At 36.1% G+C, this 20,615-nt stretch overlaps 2 protein-coding genes across 6 annotated transcripts; both read right to left on the reverse strand.

The window, feature by feature from the left end:
• Positions 1–4,793: 4,793 nt before the first annotated feature.
• On the reverse strand, positions 4,794–10,272 carry LOC112198166. Of its 5 annotated transcripts, XM_040516431.1 has the most exons (9): positions 9,841–10,272; positions 9,686–9,757; positions 9,485–9,565; positions 9,125–9,257; positions 8,891–8,948; positions 8,495–8,641; positions 7,908–8,032; positions 7,239–7,309; positions 4,794–6,821 (listed from the first exon to the last, which is right to left on the reverse strand). In XM_040516431.1, exons 1-9 carry the CDS (start codon positions 9,858–9,860, stop codon positions 6,803–6,805), a joined length of 726 nt encoding a protein of 241 aa, XP_040372365.1. In that variant the 5' UTR covers positions 9,861–10,272; the 3' UTR covers positions 4,794–6,802. The 5 variants fall into 5 exon arrangements, 2 of the variants coding, with proteins under 2 accessions (XP_040372365.1, XP_040372366.1); XM_040516432.1 differs by having other exon boundaries at positions 4,794–7,309; positions 8,520–8,641; XR_002935883.2 differs by lacking the exon at positions 9,841–10,272 and having other exon boundaries at positions 4,794–7,309; positions 7,908–8,641; positions 8,814–8,948; positions 9,485–9,573; positions 9,686–9,832.
• A 745-nt stretch (positions 10,273–11,017) lies between these two features.
• Positions 11,018–14,020, reverse strand: LOC112203906 (disease resistance protein At4g27190-like). The gene is made up of 3 exons (XM_024344807.1): positions 13,874–14,020; positions 12,232–13,702; positions 11,018–11,085 (listed from the first exon to the last, which is right to left on the reverse strand). Exons 1-3 carry the CDS (start codon positions 14,018–14,020, stop codon positions 11,018–11,020), a joined length of 1,686 nt encoding a protein of 561 aa, XP_024200575.1.
• Positions 14,021–20,615: the final 6,595 nt, after the last annotated feature.

Raw genomic sequence — 20,615 nt, forward strand, 5'->3', positions numbered from 1 at the left:
TTTCCGAGGTGATTTCCGGAATTATTCTCTAATTATATTTCATTTCGATTTGAGATTTTTAAAGGATTTTCGAAATGGGATTTCGATGGAGTTAAATTTCTTATTTATTTATCGACTTTCGATTTTGGCATTGGGAATGCCTTGTTGATGATTTTTGGAAAATGATTTTGTTCCGGTTTACGAGTAATATTATTTCTCCTATTTATTTTGAACTTGAGATTATCCTGGCGTGTGGGACACGTCGTTGGACATTCTTTTACGAGAGTTGGGGAAGTTTTATGGATTTACTTGGTTTTCGGGTTTTCTTTTGCCATACTTTGGGTGACTTATCATTGCTAGCATTGATTTCCGCCTTTGTGGCGCGGTGATGGGATCACCGTAGCCCTTCCGCCTTTGTGGCGCAGGTTACTGTCTCTGTGACAGTAATTCTGTAGCCCGGTATCCTATCGCTACACTTAGTGGCGTAAGGGTATATTACGGGAGTTATGGGAGTATTTTAGCCTGGGAGGCTATCACCCGAGCCTGGGAGGCTCACTCGTATGGCTATCGCCTTCCCCTACTCACTTTACTACTTAAGCTAGCGGGGCTAGCTCGATTTTCGTTTAACCAGCAGGGCTGGTCTTATTTTTCCTTGAATATCAGAGTTCCAACTTTTTCTTATAAATCGTATGTGACTAGCGGGGCTAGTCGGTTTTCATGGGTGGAACTCCTCTTGTGTTATTTTCGTTAATCACTGCATGCGTCGGAAATTTTAAAGAAATAAATGTGGGAAAGTATAAAATTCCTTTTGGTTAAAATTGTTTATTTTTGTCCACTCACGCTAACGTTGTTTTTTATATACTTTTCCCTGGGCCCTTCGGTTTCAAATGCCCAGTTCGCAGTGTAGCTGTTCGGCTTTAGGAGTTGAGGCTTAGCACCACCGCTGTCATCTATCCCTCGTAGGTTACTTGCTAACCTACTATGTGTATCGTTGTTCTTATGGTTCTAGATTGCTCTGATAACCTTGAGTATTTTTGTATTATTATTGTAACCTTTGACTTGGTTGTAATTTGAGTTAATTGGATAATTTGATACTCTAAATTGTGAAGTTGTGCGGTTTTGGGAGCAGGGTGGCTCCAGGAGTTTGGGAGGGTTGTTTAGAAGTGAAATTGAAATTCTACAGGTTTTGGGTTGCCCATTTTTAAGGGAGGTTATGCCGAAATTTTTGGTAAACCTTCCTTAAAGGTGGGTCCCGCAGGGCCACTTCGGATTCCAGGGTGGAATCCGGGGTGGACCCTGTCACAACCTAACATCGATCACATTTTGACCAAAAAAACATCGATCACAGATCTCTCTCTCCCCCCCGCCCTCCCTCTTTTCCCTTTCGGTCTCCATCTTCTTCCCCTTGAATCACCGTCGTCCGGCCACCAACCGGTGTGTAACCGGCCATCACAAGAGCGCCTCTTCCTCCTCTACACCCTAGTGACCGTGGGTTACGGCAATTTGGCCGGAAAACGCCGAATCGAAACAAAAACTATCATTGTTGCAGTTGGAGGTTTTCTGGCGATTCCTACATTTCCGGCCATCTCCGACCACCAAACCTGGTCTAGTAGGAGCGTCTCGAGCCATTGATCAATTGCCCTCAAGTTATTAACTCCAATTCACAGCGTGGAGGATGAATCGAAGAAATTTTCGAAGCTAGGGTTTGAAATTTCTGGGTTTCTCTTCACCGGCCGGTTTCAACTGTTTCAAGGGCGCTATACCGAGTTACTGCTCAAAGAAGGAAACCCGTATGTGTGGTCACCTATATAGTACTGTGAGTGGACTTTTGTTTTAAACAATGATGCATGCGTTGTTTCTTAAATTAATGCTTTATTTAAGTATCATATTATTCTTTGAGCATATTATTTAGTTTCAGATATTATTTGGTTTTGAATATTTATTGAAATTTTGATTGGATTTTCCATCATGATTTTCGAACGTGAGTTTTCTATGCTCGGATTTGAACTTATGATTGATATTGATATTCGACGAATTATTTTCCGATGTGATTTTCGAAATTAAATATGTTTCTATTTGTCGATTTGAGATTTTTGAAAGATTTTCAAAATGAGATTCGTTGGAGATATATTTTCTTATTTGTTTATCGACCTTCGGTTTTGGCATTGGGAATGCCTTGGTGATGATTTTGGATTTATGATTTGACCTTCGGAGATTAATTTTGATTTATCTCGATTATGATTTTGAGAATATCTTGGCGTGCGGGGCCACATCATTGGAATATACTTATTTTCTTGTGAGATATTGGGGAAGCTTTATGGATTTATGGATTTACTGATTTTCGATTGTTTTTCCTCACCATACTCGGGTCGTTCGGTTAGTGTCTCCTCCTCACTTACTTTGTGTTTATGAGTAGCAGTTGAGGATTCTCCTCCTCACGTGAGTGGTAGTCGAGATTATTAGTTCTCCTCTTCACACAATCTATGTGTGAGTGGCAGTCGAGGGTAGAGCCTAAGGGGCTCCTTTACCCGTATGGTGATATTTCTTCCCCATATCCTTTTATTATTTGACTAGCGGGGCTAATCCGATTTTTCTTAACCAGCAGGGCTGGTATGTTTTTCTGAGATTTTGAGTTTAAAGAAATATGTTTTATAAACGTTGCATGCATTGAGTTTTATAAATTTAAATAAGTGGGAGAGTATTAAAATTTGCTTCATTTAAATCATCTTAATTATTTATTTTTGTCCACTCACACTGACGTGTTTTTCAATACTTTTCCCCTGGGCCCTTCTGTTTCAAATGCCCAGTTTGTAGGCTAGATTAGTTGGGGTCGGGCGTACATGGAGCTGAGGCATAGTTGTCAATGCTTCCACATTGTAGGATTTATTGATCCTTTACCCTCTTTACTTTTTATTCTGTTATACTTTTCATTTTAGAATTGCTCTGATAACCGTGGAATTACGTTATTAAGTTGGGAATTATGTAATGTGAATTGGAAGATGTTGTGATTTGGGGAGCAGGATGGCTCTAGGAGAATAAAGATGGATTGCTTAGAAGTGTAAATGTCTTTCTACAGGTCATGGGTAATCCATTTTTAGGGGAAGCTCCGCCAAATTTTTGGTAGAATTTCTTCTAAGGTGGGCCCCGCAGGGCTGCTGGGCCACTTCGGATTTATGGGTGAAATCCGGGGCGGGTCCTGTCACTCTCCCCTCGATAACATCTCTCTCTCTCTCTCTCTCTCTCTCTCTCTCCCCCTCGATAACAGATCTTCACGTCTTTGTCTCTGCTTCCAATTCCGGCGAACACCGGAAAGGTGCTATCGGATCTTGCACCATCGTCGTCACCTTCGATTTCCATAAAATGATATCATTAACCACATTAAGAACAAAGTTAAGAGAAAATAAGGCACTCACCACTGAATCGAACGTATGGGTGAGTTCCCTCATGAAATTTGACAAGAAAAGATGGAGACAAGACGAATTTGGCCAAGCCCAGTCATATATCAAGGAATGCCACTTCCGATTTAAACATGCAAGGTAAAATAAGAGGACCTCATTGAGTAGGATACTCAATAAAGTATATTGAGTTCTAAAATTTGGTAGGAAGAGAAGGAAATATAAACTTAACAATGATATTACCTCATAATAGAATTATTTCCAAAGGAATTTGAGGAATCCTAATAAGGAAAGAGGATAAAGAAAAGCTGAAACTCGAAATCTGCTTATTCCTGAGCAAGCTCTACTCAGATCGATATACAGACTTCATTACAGATCTGATTGCACTGATTTTTGGATATGTTATAGAAGAGATGATTATGAACAACTTTGATGAAGAACATTTTTCGATCAGAGGCTTCGATTTAGGTGCATTAAGGCATGAAAATTGATTGACGTAAACAGGGCTAAGAGAAGCTTCAGGAGGAGAAGAACAGGGAGATTTTGTTTTCTGGCAGAAAAAGCTGGTTAGGCTTGTTTCTTAAAGAACTACTTTTGAGAATTGAGCTTAATAAGGTTAGTATCGATGGAGTTATCTAGAAAGAGGTTAATGATATGGGATGATAATAATAAACTTAAGAAAATAATTTGTTAGGAATATAAATTGTAGAAAAGAGATAATTATTTAAAAGTAATATAGAAGTTGAACAAATTTTGCAAATAATAATTTAGCAAGAATTGTCATAAGAGATATGTTGAAGATTAGGAAACAACTAAAAACTTATCCGTCGAAACTCAAAAGAGACACTTGAAATTTTCAGGTCTCACAGCCACAAATTCTATAGGCTGAGCCTTTGCCATGCTTCAGGTGACGTGACCAGATGAGTTGCTACTCGATTTTGAGGTCGTTGTCTTGCATTTGTTTTTTGGGATGGCTTGAGTGTTCTTGGAAGCCATTGCTCGAACGGATTGGTTGAAGTAGTTTAACGGAGAAGGAGATGAGAGGCAAAGAGGTCCCACTGGGCGTGCCAATTTGTAAACACAGGAATATGAAAACAAACAAAATGCAGACACATGTACAAAAATAATAATTTTATAAATAATTTAAGTGCGGGTTACAATCTTTGGTAATCCTCTGATTCTATCTCCGACGATGTATTTCACTCAAGGGCTTGACACTTGATCTTGAGTCGTACAATGGTCACGAGAGTTGACACATGACGAACGTTTTGGCTTGAGGTTGGTGAGAAACCGGCTATTTCGCAGCTTGATGGTTCTTCACGAGCTTGGGAGGCTTCTAAAATTTTGAGAGTGTTTTCTTCTCTCTTTTTTTGCTGAAGCCCTTCTCTTGATTTGAGAGGGGGTATTTATAGTGTCGGCGTCTCTCTCAATTTGGAATGCCTTGATGACACGTAATTAATTGCATTTTCCTTAATAGCATAATTGAATCAATCAGCCTCAATTAATTGATTTAATCACGATCATTAAGGAATTAGCCAATCACTTTGATGGGGGAGGACTTAATTATGGACTTTGGCTTCATTTTCTTATGACTGCGGGGACAACTGCTTTTCTGACAATATTTTCAAACTAGAATGAAACTTTATCTAATGCCTCAGATGTTCTAGTTTATTTTTGACATTTTGCCCACTGCTTCTCAGTTGTAGCTTGTAAGCTTCTTTTCCATTGTTCAGTACTCTCTCTCTCTCATATTGAGTTATTTCTTTCTATAGAAAACAAAATTACCTGGACTAGGGATTTGGGTTGGATGTGGGTAGTTATTTAAGTTCTGTATTTGATTCCCTCCTCCCCTTCCTCTTTTCTCTTATGTTTTTGCATCTTTCTACAGTGTTTTACCGATGTCAGTTCATACTGTTGACATGTATTCTATGTTAGTGACATGATTGTTTAAATCTTTTCTTTGCCACCGATTGTACTAGTCCATTTTCTATAAAACATCTTAGTTTTCTTCCCTGTTTCTGGTTATGATCTGATAACCTCGGTATTTAGTCAAATTCAACTCCAAGTGTGCAATGCCTGACTGCGAACTATTACTAAACTTTCTTTGGTATAAGCATTGGATGATATATTTCATGGTTTGAATGTTACATACATAAGTAAGTAGTGATATTTCAGACTGCAGATGAATTAACCATTCAATTTCTGTTTTCCCTTCTAGGAGGAAGAGATAAAACTGAAACTTGTCATTGCTTTTGATTGTGGTAAGTTCCTGTATGGAAATTTTCTGTTCGCCTTGTAATAACACCTTTAACTGACATACTAGTTTAATCTTAGAATACTAGATTTAGAATTTTAGTCTTACATTTTGAAGTATATATATGTTTTTAACAGTTCAATCTATGAACTGTCAAAATAATACTTCACTATATAATTGAATTTGTTGCTGTTTCTTGGCCTCAAAAATGTGGAGTTGAAATTGCAGTAGATTTGTGCAGCTAAATCCATTAGGAATTTGCTGATTAAGCCTATTCAATTTAAGAACTCAGTTTCATCTTGGCTAATGAAGGATTAGTTAATCATTTTGGTGAATGAGGCATGGACATAATAACAAAGTTATGAGAAATTGAGTCAAGTGACTATATTTATAGCTATATATGGATTAGTTAATCATTTTGGTGAATGAGGCATGGACATAATAACAAAGTTATGAGAAATTGAGTCAAGTGACTATATTTATAGCTATATATGTTGAATAGTACAAGCACAAATGAAAGCTCATGACAGTGAAACTAAAAGAGTCATCAGGGAGCAACTAAAATAGTACAAGCACTTGAGTTGCTAAGAAGAAATTGCAACTTAACATATAACCATTAACATGTGGGCAACGTAAGGCAGAGACATTGTTTCATGCAATGCGGACACATACATAGGTTTCTACTCAACAAGATTTAGTAACTACCAACAAAAACAATAATATATAAATTACAACCAGGTTGTTCATAGAAAACAGAATAAAGAAAAGATTGCACCATCAATTCAATAAACACTTACTAACCACGAAGTCCACAAACCAATTTACAAAACGATCAAATAAGTATAATCTACCAAGAATTACCAGAGTAAAAAGAATGGCACCCACTTTTGGACAACTAACATTTAAACATTTGAAAATATACCCATCTCTTTATCACCTGATAGAATTCGGAGGAGTTGATATTCATCTATCAAGGTAAAGTTAGAACAACCAAAGAGAAGAATATGAACAGATTGACCAATAGCAACCTCCCCAATTTCCACATAACTGATAAAAAGAGAGACTAGAAACAATAGCAAGGAAGGAAGTCACTCACCCCAAATCCCAAACGGAACAAAAATAGAATTGAAACACAACTCAAGTATTTCTGCCCAATTCCAAACTTCTTTCAAATTCAGGAGTGAGATTGCAAACTAGCACAATTAAACTAACTAAAATCAATACCATGCTATTAATCAAAGAACAATCAACAAGAACATAATATCAAGAAAAGACACACAATCCAGACAATACCATTTGTGCAGCTGGATACTTGTAGGATGTTACAGTTGAATAGAGAATCTAGTCCAGTTCTTCCCCAACTCTTATTTTAAATTTCATGGTTGCATAATAACTCGGTGATATACACTAAAACTGAAGTAAAATTTAAAACTACCAAAGTAATTATAAGTAGATACTATAGTCAAATAGACGAGGAAAATTATAGACTAGAGACCAGAGGAAAACAAGAAATTTATAATAACAGAACATATTTCCAATAATTTCCAAAAAAGACCTGCCTATTTGCACAACAAAACAACCCAACCCAGTAATGGATTTTCTGGTCTTACCCGTTAATATGGAGGAGCAATCTTGCAGTTTTCCTATGAATTTGCTCTATAAGATCTGGTACAGCATCCACCTAGGAGAAAAAAAAAACATATCACGTCATCTGAATTATTGGAGTTTCTTTAAACAATCTATGTAATTAATGGATTGTTAAACACTTCACTCCTGTAGAAGGAAACATGCATGGACTCATACAGATGATGTGGTGCAGAAACTTACGAAAAAAAAAAATATAAAAGAAAAAGAAAGAGATAGAAGCAATGTAGAAAGAGTATAAGAGTACAATATCAGACTTTATGTCTAGTACCAAATGTTTCTATCAACCGGTTCTGCAGCATTGAACTGAACCACCATTTTTCCATAAACTTTCTATCCTAATTTAGGTGCTTCAAGTATCCATACCAGCATTACTGAGGAAGTGTTCAATATGCTTTTGTATATAAATCTATGGTCTTTTACATTGGGAAGTATCTATGAACAACAGTCTTTCAATTTAAAAAACAACTCCATCACAGATAATTACACGTGCAAACATATTGCTAGTCAGATCCTCATTGAATCATCAACTGCAGAAAGTTAAACCAAGACAATATCATATCATCTTTTTGCAATTACCAAGCCACCATGACAGATTATGAGGAACTCCCATAGAGGATAACAAATTAACGTACCAAATTCACATAGAAATCTTCAACTACAGCAGCATTTTTTTGAAAAAGCATTGTCTGGAGATGAGCCTTGGATCTATGCAATATTCGAGCAACGAGAGAGAAAGTATCAGCACCTGCACATCTTTCTGCAATGTAAGGTCCGTTTAGCTCAAGGCAGATTTAGATTGAATATGGCAGTCCTAACTATGGAATTGCAAAATCCGAAAAAAGGAAAGCTATGTTTTACTTTTCAAATAAGCAACAATATAATATCCAAACTAAAGACCACCCGATTTCTTTTCATTAAAAATAAAGTAGAAAAAAGGAAAGAAAGAAAGAGAAGAGTCCGACTGAACAATTTACTTGATAGAATTGTGATTGATACACCACACAACCAATTTATGTTCCTCAGAACATGGTAAATTGGCAATATGTATTCTAGAAAAGTGGAATGGAAACTTTTTGTGAATGTAAATGCTAAGCCCTAAATACAAACTGGCAACTGTGATGAACAATCCATTTCATGTTCTCTAGACGATGTCAAATTGGCAATCAAAATTTCAAAAAAAAAAATAAATAAATAAAAAAAAAAAGTGGAGAACAAATTCCTTTTTTTTTAGAGAGAGAGAGAACTCTGATCTTATCGAATCTCTTGGATGCACCAGCCACTAACTCGTGAGATCTATTGGAGGTTTCGAAGACCCAGCCTTCCAAGGGCGGATCTAGGATTACAGGCTCGGTGGGGCTTGAACTTCCTAACAAAGGAAGAAAAAAAAATTTCAGCCACAAATGTTGACGCTAACCTGAAATGTTGAATTACACACACAAAGCCACAAATTCAGCAGTTCATGTTTCAACACAAAAACATGAAAGATAAAAGCATTAATCTTAACATCTCATATGAACTAATAAATACCATAACCACACCTAGGAACAACAAGCTCAAATAAGAAAATGTTTGGTCAGAGAGGAAAAGCTTCACTCAAATCCCTTTTCTGGATTACCACTGTCTTTAAACATGATATAGTCTTCTCTCATGACAGGTCTTGGATCTCGGCCAACCTGTAGTTAGAAAGAATTTTATTGAACTTCTCACTCAATACATGGTAGTGAAAAACAATTTAAATAATGTCAACTAGAAAGGCTCTTAAAGATCTCGGTTTAGATCCTATAGACATCCAAAAGACATGTTTGAAGTTTAAGGCTACAAAGCCCTTATCTTGGTATCAATAACCTACCTCAAGAAACCGTTCTCTTGCTTCCTTAATTCCATATAATTGAGCTTCACAAAGAAAGCACCAAATGGACTCCTCTGTATCATTTGGATTCTGGGCAACATCTATTCGGAACTGCTCTGCCCCTTCTTCAAATCTGTACATAAAGATAAATAATTTAACCCTAGACACATAACTTCACCAAAGTAGTTCTAAAATTTTACACTTAGTTTGGGGACCAATAAACTTTAGTTCCATAAACGCACATATTCAGCAAACCTAACCCACCCAATAACTGGGATTTATCAGAATTAACAATTGAATTAACAATTTCAATTTGGGTTTTATCAATTTGGAGAGATGAATTGGGTTTTGCTAGAATACCTCTTTCGGTGGAGTGATTGGACTGAATAACCTAGCAATTTTGAACACTGATCAAGGGCCGAGCTGGGAGCCGCCGAAGAACTGAAGAACTGAAGAAGTGAATATCAGAATTCAGAAATCAGAAACTTAAAAAAAAAGGAATATCAGAATATAAAGGAGAAGAAGAGGAAGAGAAGAAGACGGAGAGGGAGAGACAGATACCTGGAGGCTGGAGTTCGGAGACGGAGAGGAGGAGAAGAAGTGAAGGAACGGTGCTGGAGTTCGGGAGTCTGTGGTTCGGCCACTTCAGTGGGGCTTGAGAAAGGAAAAGAGCGTCCCCCCCAAAAAAAAAAAAAAAAAAACTAACATATATACCTTTTTTTTTTTTTTGGCCCATACAGGTTGGATCCGCCACTGCAGCCTTCACATTCCTTGATGAGCTTCTTCTTCCCAGTATGCAGAACTAGCAGATAGAAGAACCTCCTTTTTTCAGTATGAAGAACCCTAATCTCAAGTTGAGATAGCAGAGAGAGGAGAATTACACACCTCTTCAAATTCAAAAATAAAAAATCAAAGAAAAGAGGGGTTAGGGTTTGCGACTCAAAGAACCGCAGAGAGGGGAGTGAAATCAGAGAGAGGGAAAATGTGGAAGTTTTTTTTGGCGTAAATGTATCTAGAAGAATATGGGTTTCGAGAAGAAGATGGGTTTGATTCTTTAAGAGATTCCTCTTTCAGAAGCTAGAAGAACATGGTTTTACGGATTTTCCCGAAGACTAGCTAAGTGGGAGACAGTGTAGTAGACAAAGGCGCATTAAGTTTATTTTTTTACTTTTATAATCAATTCAGACAATACATAAATGAATTTTGGTTGTTTGATTGTCTATACTTGAAACTTAGGGACCTAACAAGCAAATCTCCCGCCTAGTGCGAATCACATACAAACTCACTTCTCCAGCCTAGGATTGCCATCTCGCATTCATACAACAAAAATAAGTCATTCCGTTGTAGGAGCTTACAATCGTGTACCAGCATTTCACTCAAAAATTGGTCTTTTTGGGGCTAATCGCTCTCATTTTGGAGTACATCAGATTTTCTTCCAAACTTGCACAACGGAAACAAAAAATGTGTTGTATGTTATTTTGCAACTTACTCTTATATGACAGATACAACTATACTGTTGTACAAGGTCAGTCAAAATTTCGACTCAAATTTGAGCAAAGTGAGAGGGAAATTTTTTTTCATTCAGACAACAGACAAAATCTTATAACTGTTGTGCAATAATCTTGCACCCAAAAAAATTGATTTTTGACCTCCTTATACAACTAAATCTCATTAAATGTGTTGTGTGAAGCTGTTTTCGTCAACACACAACGGAAATTTTTTTTTCGTTGTCTAAAAAGTGTAGTGTGATGAGGATTTTGGCATAGTGCACATTCATATGCCTTAACTGTTGTAGACGTCTGACCATTGAGGATTGGAAAAACACTTTTCAAACTCTGACACGAGCGAATGTCTACTGTCTCTAGATTTTTGAAACTCTCTGGAGATAGTTGGCTATGCCATAATGTCATTAACTTGGTCGAGCCATTGATGAACAATCTCTTCAAACTTGGAAATACTACCTGCATACACAACCATTCATCTTATGTAAGATGCATGTTTCACTTGAGTGAACGGATTGGAAATAAATGATGAAAGGAACATAAACAAGACAAACAAGTCAATCACATTTTTGTCAAAGAAAGCATTCCCAATGTTTTCTCTCGAGTCCCTTTTTTGAATTTCAATATACTTCTTTGGTTGTGAAATCTCCAGAGATGGAAATCCAGTCTAACTTCTTGAGCAAAATCTTGTGAGGATTGGAAGATCATTTAGCTTCAGATGTTGTAGCTTAGAGAACATGTCATTCATATGCTTTTCATCAGATTCGTCTGTTGATACTATTTCTTCCATGGTTTGACATCTAGATATTTGAAGATGTGTGAGTTGTACATGACTTCTAGCCATGGAAGATGATAATAATGATCTCAAACTATGTAGGTCACTCACCACCAATCTTTTTAAGTTGGGAAAAACCCCCTATAAAACAAATCAATTATGATTATGATACTGAATTAGTATTATAATTCAAAACGTAGATTGATAACTTCACCGCTTGTAATTACGGATCGATACTATATAAATATTCTATTTAGCCAAAAAAATAGAGCAACACATTATAGGCCGGCTATAAAAAATGTTAGGATAGGTGTGCTCAAGAGAGTATGTATTATACCATTTTAAGTCACACAATTTTGCATTTGTGAAAATTTCTCAACATATGTATCTTTTTTGACTAACTAAATGGAAGCTTTTCAAACTCAAAGAATATATATCAAGTTACAAAAATTTGCATCTATGAAAATTTCTCAACATATGTGTATTTTTTTACTAACTAAATAGGAAGTTCGAAACTAAAAGAACGAAAATGGAGTGAAGAAGATAAAAAAAAAATGCTTTTCTCCAGGACTAAATATCCATAGTGTAACAATAATGTGTTTGCAAAAGAAAGAAATTGACTAAATATTTTCATAAAAAGATGTCTATACTAATGAAAGATAGACTCAACTGGACCCAAAAAAAGAAAAAAAAAGACACTAAAACGTGTCAAACTAAATCTAAAAAGTGTACCTCCCCTTTAATGATATGTCTAAATTCAGCATTCTGGACATGGAGATGTTTCAGTTGCTGAAATCCGTCAAAATATAATTGATAGGCAGTATTATTACCAGCCTTCATCCCATTTAAGTGTAACTCGTCAGTTCTTTTCAGCAACATATTTACACCAGATTGATACAATTCATTGCTGGTAGTGAGCTTGATCTTTAGTGTGTTGAGGTTTGCATCCTTATTATTCCAGTTCCACACAGCACTGATATATATTCGATACCTTTTCAATGCTTTGGGGAACAAACCTGTTGGAAGAATGTTAGCATCCAAGATATGTATTTCCAAGGCGCTTAGCTTAGATAAGTTCTTGAGCTCTGAAAGGCTTGCATTACTTTTCTTAGTACTGTTGACTCCTTTAGCCTCCCATCGGTTAAAGCTATTTCCCACTTTCAATTCTTCTAGTCTTGTCAAATTTGATATAACATTAGGTGAAATTAGTTCCAGTTGAAAGCAACCAGTTAAATCCAACGATCGTAGATTAGTTAATTGCCCTATTTCTTTGGGCAACTCTTTAAACTTGGATGTTAGAAAGCTAAGCATTTCTAAGTTTTGTAGTTGGCCAATTAGAGCTATATCTCCCAAGGTGCACCAATCTAGACACAATGTCTTCAGACTTTTTAGGAACTGAAGAGATGGAGGTAGTGACGGGATACTCAAATCAGTTAAATCCAACACTTCGAGTTTTGTCGTTTCTTTAAAAAAGTTACACTGGATTTCTAGGGAGTAATCCTCAGAGTTAAAATAAAACATCTTTGGTTCTTTGCATTGCAAAACTTCCGGAAGCTTAGGGATATTAGATGTTCTTAAAGAGATCATAGTGCACTTTTCACAAAAATCCTTATTATCTGGCCATTCTTTCAACTCATCTCCACCACTTATTTTCAACACATGTTGATCCTTGCATAAAATACGTTTAGCAACATCATGCACAAGATCATGCATCTTGACACACCCACTGTCTTCATGGTCAAGCAATAGACAAGAATCCTTCAGTTTCTCAAGCAATGAATTTAATGCATCCCATGCTTCTCCCATTGTATCGAAATTTTTAAACAAACCCAAACCAATGCCATATTTCAATAGGTAATCAATATAGATAGTTTTCCATGAATTAGCATAAAATCCACAGAGCAAGAACAATGGCTTCTCCTCATCATTTAACTGACTATAACTCCATTCTAGAGCCAAGTATGTCATTTCTGTGAATTCTTCTTTGTCAAACCTTATCAAACATCTCAACGCATCTTTCCATGCATGTAATGTTCTTCTATTTTTCAAGGCACTGGCAACAGTGACAACTAAAACCGGCAAATCTCCACATCTTTTGGCTACTTTAATTGCTACAGTTTTTATTTCAGGATTTTTAATAACATCACCTGCCTTCTTCTCGAACAAATTCCAAGTTTCTTCTTCCCCTAAAAGATCAAGTAGAAACTCTTTGTGTGTATGCATCTCACGGGATAATACTTCTCGCATTCTTGATGTTAGCAATACTTTTACAAGTCGCCACACCAGAAAGTCCCACAGCCTCTAAATCAATTTTTTCCCACACATCATCTAATATTACAAGAGTCTTTTGGTCTTTTATCCGGCTAAATAGACGACGTGCACTTCCAGCAATAGTCTCATTTTCAGGAATGTCAAGATCTAGCTTCTCAGCAATTTCTTTTTGAATTCTTTGATGCTTGGATTTTTTTTTACATCCAATATCATAACCACATCAGCAAATAATTCTTTGTCTCCAGTAGCTTGCCGGGAAACTTCTTTGACAATTGTAGTCTTTCCCACACCACCAAACTCATACACTCCTATCCTATCAATATCATGACTATTTCTTAGTACATCCATTATTTGGTTCACAACTGAAATCCTTGAACCGAACGCCTCATATTCTTTGGTAGGGACATCTTGTGGAGTGGTAGCATGTGCAAAAGTGTTACAAAAAAAATTTCCATAAAGTTTAGCAATGTCGGGAACCAATTTTGTTGATTTCTAACTTAGCTGATGATAAAGCATTAGATTAGGACATAATCAACTAAGACATTTCAACTTTTCTTTATGCTCTTCACTCAAGATCTCGTTCGCCTCTCTTGTGATCCCTTTGACATCTGTCAGACATTTGTTGACATGGGCTTCAACTTCTCTTATGTTTCTCTTTTCTTCACCAACATTCTGCTCCACACTTTGACTCACAGCAACCAATTTATTCAATTGATTCTCTAGTTTTTTGACATTCCGATTGTAGTAGATTAGATAACCCACTTGGCGTCCAACTGGTGCAACAGTTAGCTCCACAAGTTTTCCAACAATTCCAATACCAATACCAATAAGAAACGCCATGATTGTTACTGAATAGAAAGAAAAAAATCAAATAAAGTTAATAGAGAACAAAAAAGCCTTAGACCACATGCAAAAGAAAAACATAACTAAAAAGATTCAAAAACCCACAACTTTATTATTAATGAAAAATAAGCACGCACAGAAAGGTTTAATACTATTTGAGACCTTTTATGATGATAAGTCTCTTGCTTATATACTCTAATGTTGAATTTTACATGTAAAGCATCCTAGGGTCAAATCTTGTACATACATGGTATTGCCAGCTATAATCAGCACCTATGGGAGTCCACCTCCCTCTATCAAAATGGCTAGGCAACTGTAACCCCTGGAAACACTGCAAGCCAACCTCCACCGACAAGTCGGCCTCAGACCAAAACATATTTTGACGCACCGACATGCGCCGCCCAAAGTTGTTCTCTTAGGAATGGCAAAAGGCCATCAGACTGAAGCATATCAATCCCACATCAAAAACAAGACTGAGACAAATCATCAATTCACCTATTAATGGTCAACTTTTCTCTCTTCATTCATTATGCATTTAATACTTACCTACCGCTACTCTGTCAACATAAATACATTGTCTGACTTTAGCATAGGATGAGCGAAGACCACCAACCAGGGTCTTCCCACTCGACGCTGTAGTATTTTACTAGACAAGTAGTGGCATTTTGAGACTTCACCAACATATCAGAAGACTTCGGACCCTTGTCCATGTTATCGAAAGCCGACATCAAGTGGCGGTGTAATGACCTGAATTTTCGTATTAATTTCTTGTATTTTCTTGAAATTAGTAAATGTCCAAGTTGGTACCAATTATTGTTTTGGTGCCTTGTTTTTATGTTAATCGAGAAATAGAGAGATTATTTCAGACAATTATTCGCTTGAAACACTTCAATTCAAGGTTTTATTTTTTATATGTTACGATTTTGTAAAGACTTCCTTCATAAAAATTGTAAAGCGTGTCGATACGAGTTTGTGGACATGCGGAACGTGAAAATCGGAGTTTGTATGAAGAAGTTATGGTCAACAAAAAACGTTTCCATTTTTGGATAAATAGAAAATTTCAGAAAAAAAAAATTGAGAAAAACCCTAGTTTCCATTTTCGGAAACGCGAGTTTCTCTATCTTTCCCTGGATCAAAAATTACCGGATTTAGTTTTCTTGCCATATCTCGGTCGTCTGGCCACCTTTGGCTGCGCTACCAGTCCCAATCGATTCGTCTCTCCTCTCTCTTCAAGTTTGTGGTAGATTTGTTGCTCGATTTTCGCTGTAAAAGGCGCATCAAGGCAAAAAAGTGGGTGACGGCGCCTCTTCGGGGTCACTGTTGGAACTCACGATTCTGGCCACCTCCAGAGCCGATTCTTGAGGCGTTTTGAAGATCGAGAGACGTACATCAATCCCTCCTAGAGGCTTGAAGCAATTTGAAGTGTGGATGTCGAATCGAGGATTTGAAATTCTAGGGTTTCAATCGAGCTCTTTTCTTTCGGGGTAAATTCCGGCGAATCCTTTAGTTTCTGGACTTCATTATAGTTGTGAAAGTTGTTGTACATGTTGTGAGGAAGATATTGGCATAGGTATCATGACCCAATTTTGGGTTGCCGGCGGTGCATGGCAGCGCGTCCGGCCAGTTTTTGGAGTTCTATTTTTATAGTTGTCTCCTACTCATCATCGATACGAGTATGTTAATATATTATGGGATCATGTAGTGATCATTTGATGCATGCTAGATTTACGTAGTTTCGATTTTCTTGGTTTGCGATCCTTGAGGATTCATCGTTAGATCGTCGTATAATTTTGATAAATTGATCCCAAAAATGTTCCGGAGACCTTGGGAGATCTCGGAGGAAGTGTTGTCTTGATTAACGAAATATTCGGTTTTTTTTTTCAAGTGCTCGGTTCGAATCGTAACCGCTTTAGTTTTAAATCGTGTGCTAAGTTTTACTTAGGTGATTGATGGAGTGTGTTATGTACTTTATCTCTGTTGTAAGATAAGACGTAACAGAATTTAAAGAATCAAACTCGTAAATTGTGAAATTGTTTTCTGGAAATAAATATTTGTTTTAAATCATATGAACTTGATCGACTACTGTTCATAGGCAAGTTAAAATGAGCTTTAATTATAAAAATGATTTTTCTTAAGTTTTGCGATTTGTGGACTGTAGTTGGCATTAGTGGTATTCCTGAGTAGATGATTATGTGTGTGTATATATATATATTTACGTGAAATATATATCTTAATGGTGTGGTATTGTGATAAGCATAATAATTGTGATTTTATTCAGATTATTGTTTTGAGCATTTACTCTTTTCGAGAATGTAATATATCATGCAATTGTTGATTTATATTGTGTTGAAAGAGAACTTGAGTTTTGGTGTATCATTTTGAGTCATGTGGGACTTTCTAAATGTTTTAGATCTATGGATCTGGTGTCACAGTAGTGATAGAGGAAAATATCACTACTACAAAAAGGTCATCAGACGACGGTGGATTTGTGTTGTGTGATGACCAAGCTCACCGTGGTCTAAGTGAGTGTTGTGTGATTGAAAAATCAGACAACGGTGATTTCACCGTTGTGTGATAGTACTTTGCTCAACAGAATACTAGTTTCTGTTGTGTGAATTCTGCGCAGGCATGTGCCTGGCATGGCATGCGCGGGAATGCAGCGGCACAGTCAGACAACAGAAAAGGAAATTTTCCGTTGTTTGAGATTCATAACACACAATAGATATAACTCATTCTTTGTTGTCTGAGATTCATAACACACAACAGATATAACTCATTTTTTGTTCTCTAAGATTAATAACACACAACGGAAATAATTCATTCTTTGTTGTCTGAGATATGTAACACACAACCAAAGTGAAAATATCTCCCTTGTCTGTTGATCACTCAGACAACAGAGATGATTTTATTTCTGTTGTGTGTTATGAATCTCACACAACATAAATTTGTTTTTTTTTGTGTTGTTGGTTGTTAGTTCACACAACAACTATATCAGGTTAGCTGTGGTGTGAATGTTGTAATCAAATTAGCTAATAACCAATTACTGTTGTAGGAGAAGCCTTAATTTTGAACTCTTTTACAGTCATACAACACATTATTTTGTATTGTGTTGTACGACTGAACCTTGAACAACAACAAGAATATCAATTTAAATGTTTGTTCAGAATAATACTCAATATATTACCATATAAACAGTACTCTAATCCATATCATTCAAGTACCATTATTCAAGCATTCATACATTCAAATAACTAGATAATACACTAAACAAGAGCATTCCTAGTTAGCTACACAAGAATTAAAAACATTCCTATTCTCTATAGCTCTTAGCCTTCAACTGCTTTTGGCTTTCAACAAAACCAGCTGGAATGTCTCTCTCACAAGTGGCCTGCAAGATGCAAACTTGTTTAGTGATTTGATGAAATTTGACAATGTCTACATCAAGCACAACATGATTTAATGGTACATTGCAGAAGAAAGATAATAGAAAACTGCATGGGAATGTGAAGAGCAGTGAAACAAGAAAACCAAAATGCAGGAAATTAACAGCAAAGAACAGAGAGTCCAAGTGAAACCAAAACCAGTAAAGTCCAGAAATCACAATATAAATACATTGATTTCCACCATTACCACATGAGTACATGACTCATGACTCTAGGTACAAAATGGACATATTCCTCCCTCCATGTTCCATTCTCAATAAGTTCTGAGGCATTCTCAATATGATTTAGCGGCATAATGAGACAAAATGATATATGTTCGGATAGATTCTATATATATATATATATGTCATCACAATACCTTTACCAATTATAGTGGTAATGCATAGAATGCAAAAAGCATTATCTCCACGTCTCCTGGTTCTAAAAGCTACTCATGTGCCTCAAGAAGACTTTTCCCCTGTACTAATTGCAATAAGACATTTATGTTATATTAAGATTTTCCAAAAATCTCATATCTATTAAAATAACATTATAAATAACTGAAGGTTTAATGCTGCTGAATAGCAGTCACATACAATCATGATGACATGCTAGATTTAACCAGCATTACACATTTAGCAACACATTACAGAAACTAGCTAGCACAGAAATAAATATGAATTATATAATCTAAATAACCCCTTTACATTTATGAAGAAGTTCAATTTATTGGGAAACCCATTTTTGTATATGTACTTCTTACAGTACGTAACGAAGAATGGGAAACATGACCTATGACCACCAATGCCCACTACAGTAACAATGGAGAAATATTTGCTCATGTTTAGAGAACAGAACCTAAGAATACACTAGCATTACATATTCATGAACTAGGGACCATTCAGATGTTTAAGAATAAGAACGGTTTGCACACATGGGTTAAATGATCTTGAATTAATTATTACCTTAGACTTGGCTTGCGAATTATTCTTCTCCATCTCCTTTGCACGTAAGCATGGCCTTGAAAAACTTGAAAACACCAATTTCTGACTTGAGCTTCAGGGAAAAGCTTTTCCTTATTTTCATAAGCTGGTACAGATTAAACTCATGCAATAAAATATATGGGATTATAGCAATGACACTCTTCAATAACATTATAACAAACAATAGCAAGTTCTGAGACACTACTGACCATATATTCAAACACAAAGTACAAGATGTCATGTTCTCTGATGACTTCCTTGAGCTTTACAATATTTGGATGATTCATTCTACGCAATGACTGCAGAGGAACATGTGATTAGATTTATAAAATCAAACAAATAGTGCTTTTTAAAGTGGATGTGGTTACTCAAATCACCTTAACTTCTCGAAGGCTTATGCACTCCTCCCACAAATAATGGCATATTGGCATGGAAGGCATGAAAGAACAAGTACCACAGGACATATCGAAACCGATTTAAGACCAGACCAGAGCAATTGGTACCGCCAACAAGAACAACTCCTAGTTGAAGACAATGTCACCCAAATTTTATAAACTTAACTAATAGCTTTTCATCTATACTAAGCAAACATCGATCAGTATGGAATCGATATCTTACTTCTCATAGTAACCATCAAGAGTAACAAGAAAATAATAGCTATGTAATAAATAGTCTGCATCAAAAGAACAGAAGCATACAAAGTATATTTTCTCGGTAACTGCTTTCCTTAAAAGTGTTTTTGTCTCCAGTTGCCAATAGAGTATTTATCTGGATAAGAAGGTTAACTAATGAGTGAAAGGAAGTAAGAGTCCAACCCACATACCACAGTAACTGAAATAAATGACAGAGAATGGCAAGATATAGTTATCTAAGCAAATAAGCAGTAGTACAGGCATCAAACTAGAACATGAAACAAAGTGGGATGGATTTCAAAAACAAAAGAGAGGGATGGAGGACATCCATGAAAGATTAGAAGAGGAAAGCTGCCATTAATATAAGTGTTATAATCAATGAAACAAGGTTGTTCATTATAAGCTGAATCTAGAGCTAACCTCTAAAATTATATCTTCTTTTGTTCTTCTCCAGCCACTTCTAGTGAACCATCTATTACATAAAACATCAGGTAACAAAAGAAAGGAAGAATAAAGAGCAAAATGCCAAGTAATCAAATTTGACAATTGCGTAGAGAAACTGAAGCTAAGAGAATTCAATAAAATTCTACAACCATATTCTTTAAAAAGAAAGCAAATTGGACAACAAAAGTGTGTGTGTGCGTATGAGTATACATATAGCATAAAGAAATAAGCCACCTCTAACTGGTTTCCATTACCTAAATAAGCACAGGAGGAAGATAGTGCATAGCAAGTTCTAGTAGTACATGCAACTAAATTTTGATGGTTACTAAATAAAAGAGATTCTATCTCCGACCTAGTGAAAACTGAAAATGCATATATAAAACTGCAACTAACTCTCAGTAGAGTTCCATTACTATGAAAGCTTGTTCTAATTACAACAATTACATGCATGCAGTTCCAGAATTCCCAAAACATGCAAAATAAGACCCAGACCAAACTTCGTCTTATATATGTATAGCTAAATAATCCAATCTAGCAGTTTCACTATACCATATTAACTTATTTATAGAATTAAAATCTGTCTATCATTAATTGGCCCCTAAACACTTGGTCTAAATCA

The sequence above is a fragment of the Rosa chinensis genome, chromosome 1 (assembly GCF_002994745.2).
Source record: "Rosa chinensis cultivar Old Blush chromosome 1, RchiOBHm-V2, whole genome shotgun sequence".
Classification (NCBI taxonomy): Eukaryota; Viridiplantae; Streptophyta; class Magnoliopsida; order Rosales; family Rosaceae; genus Rosa; species Rosa chinensis.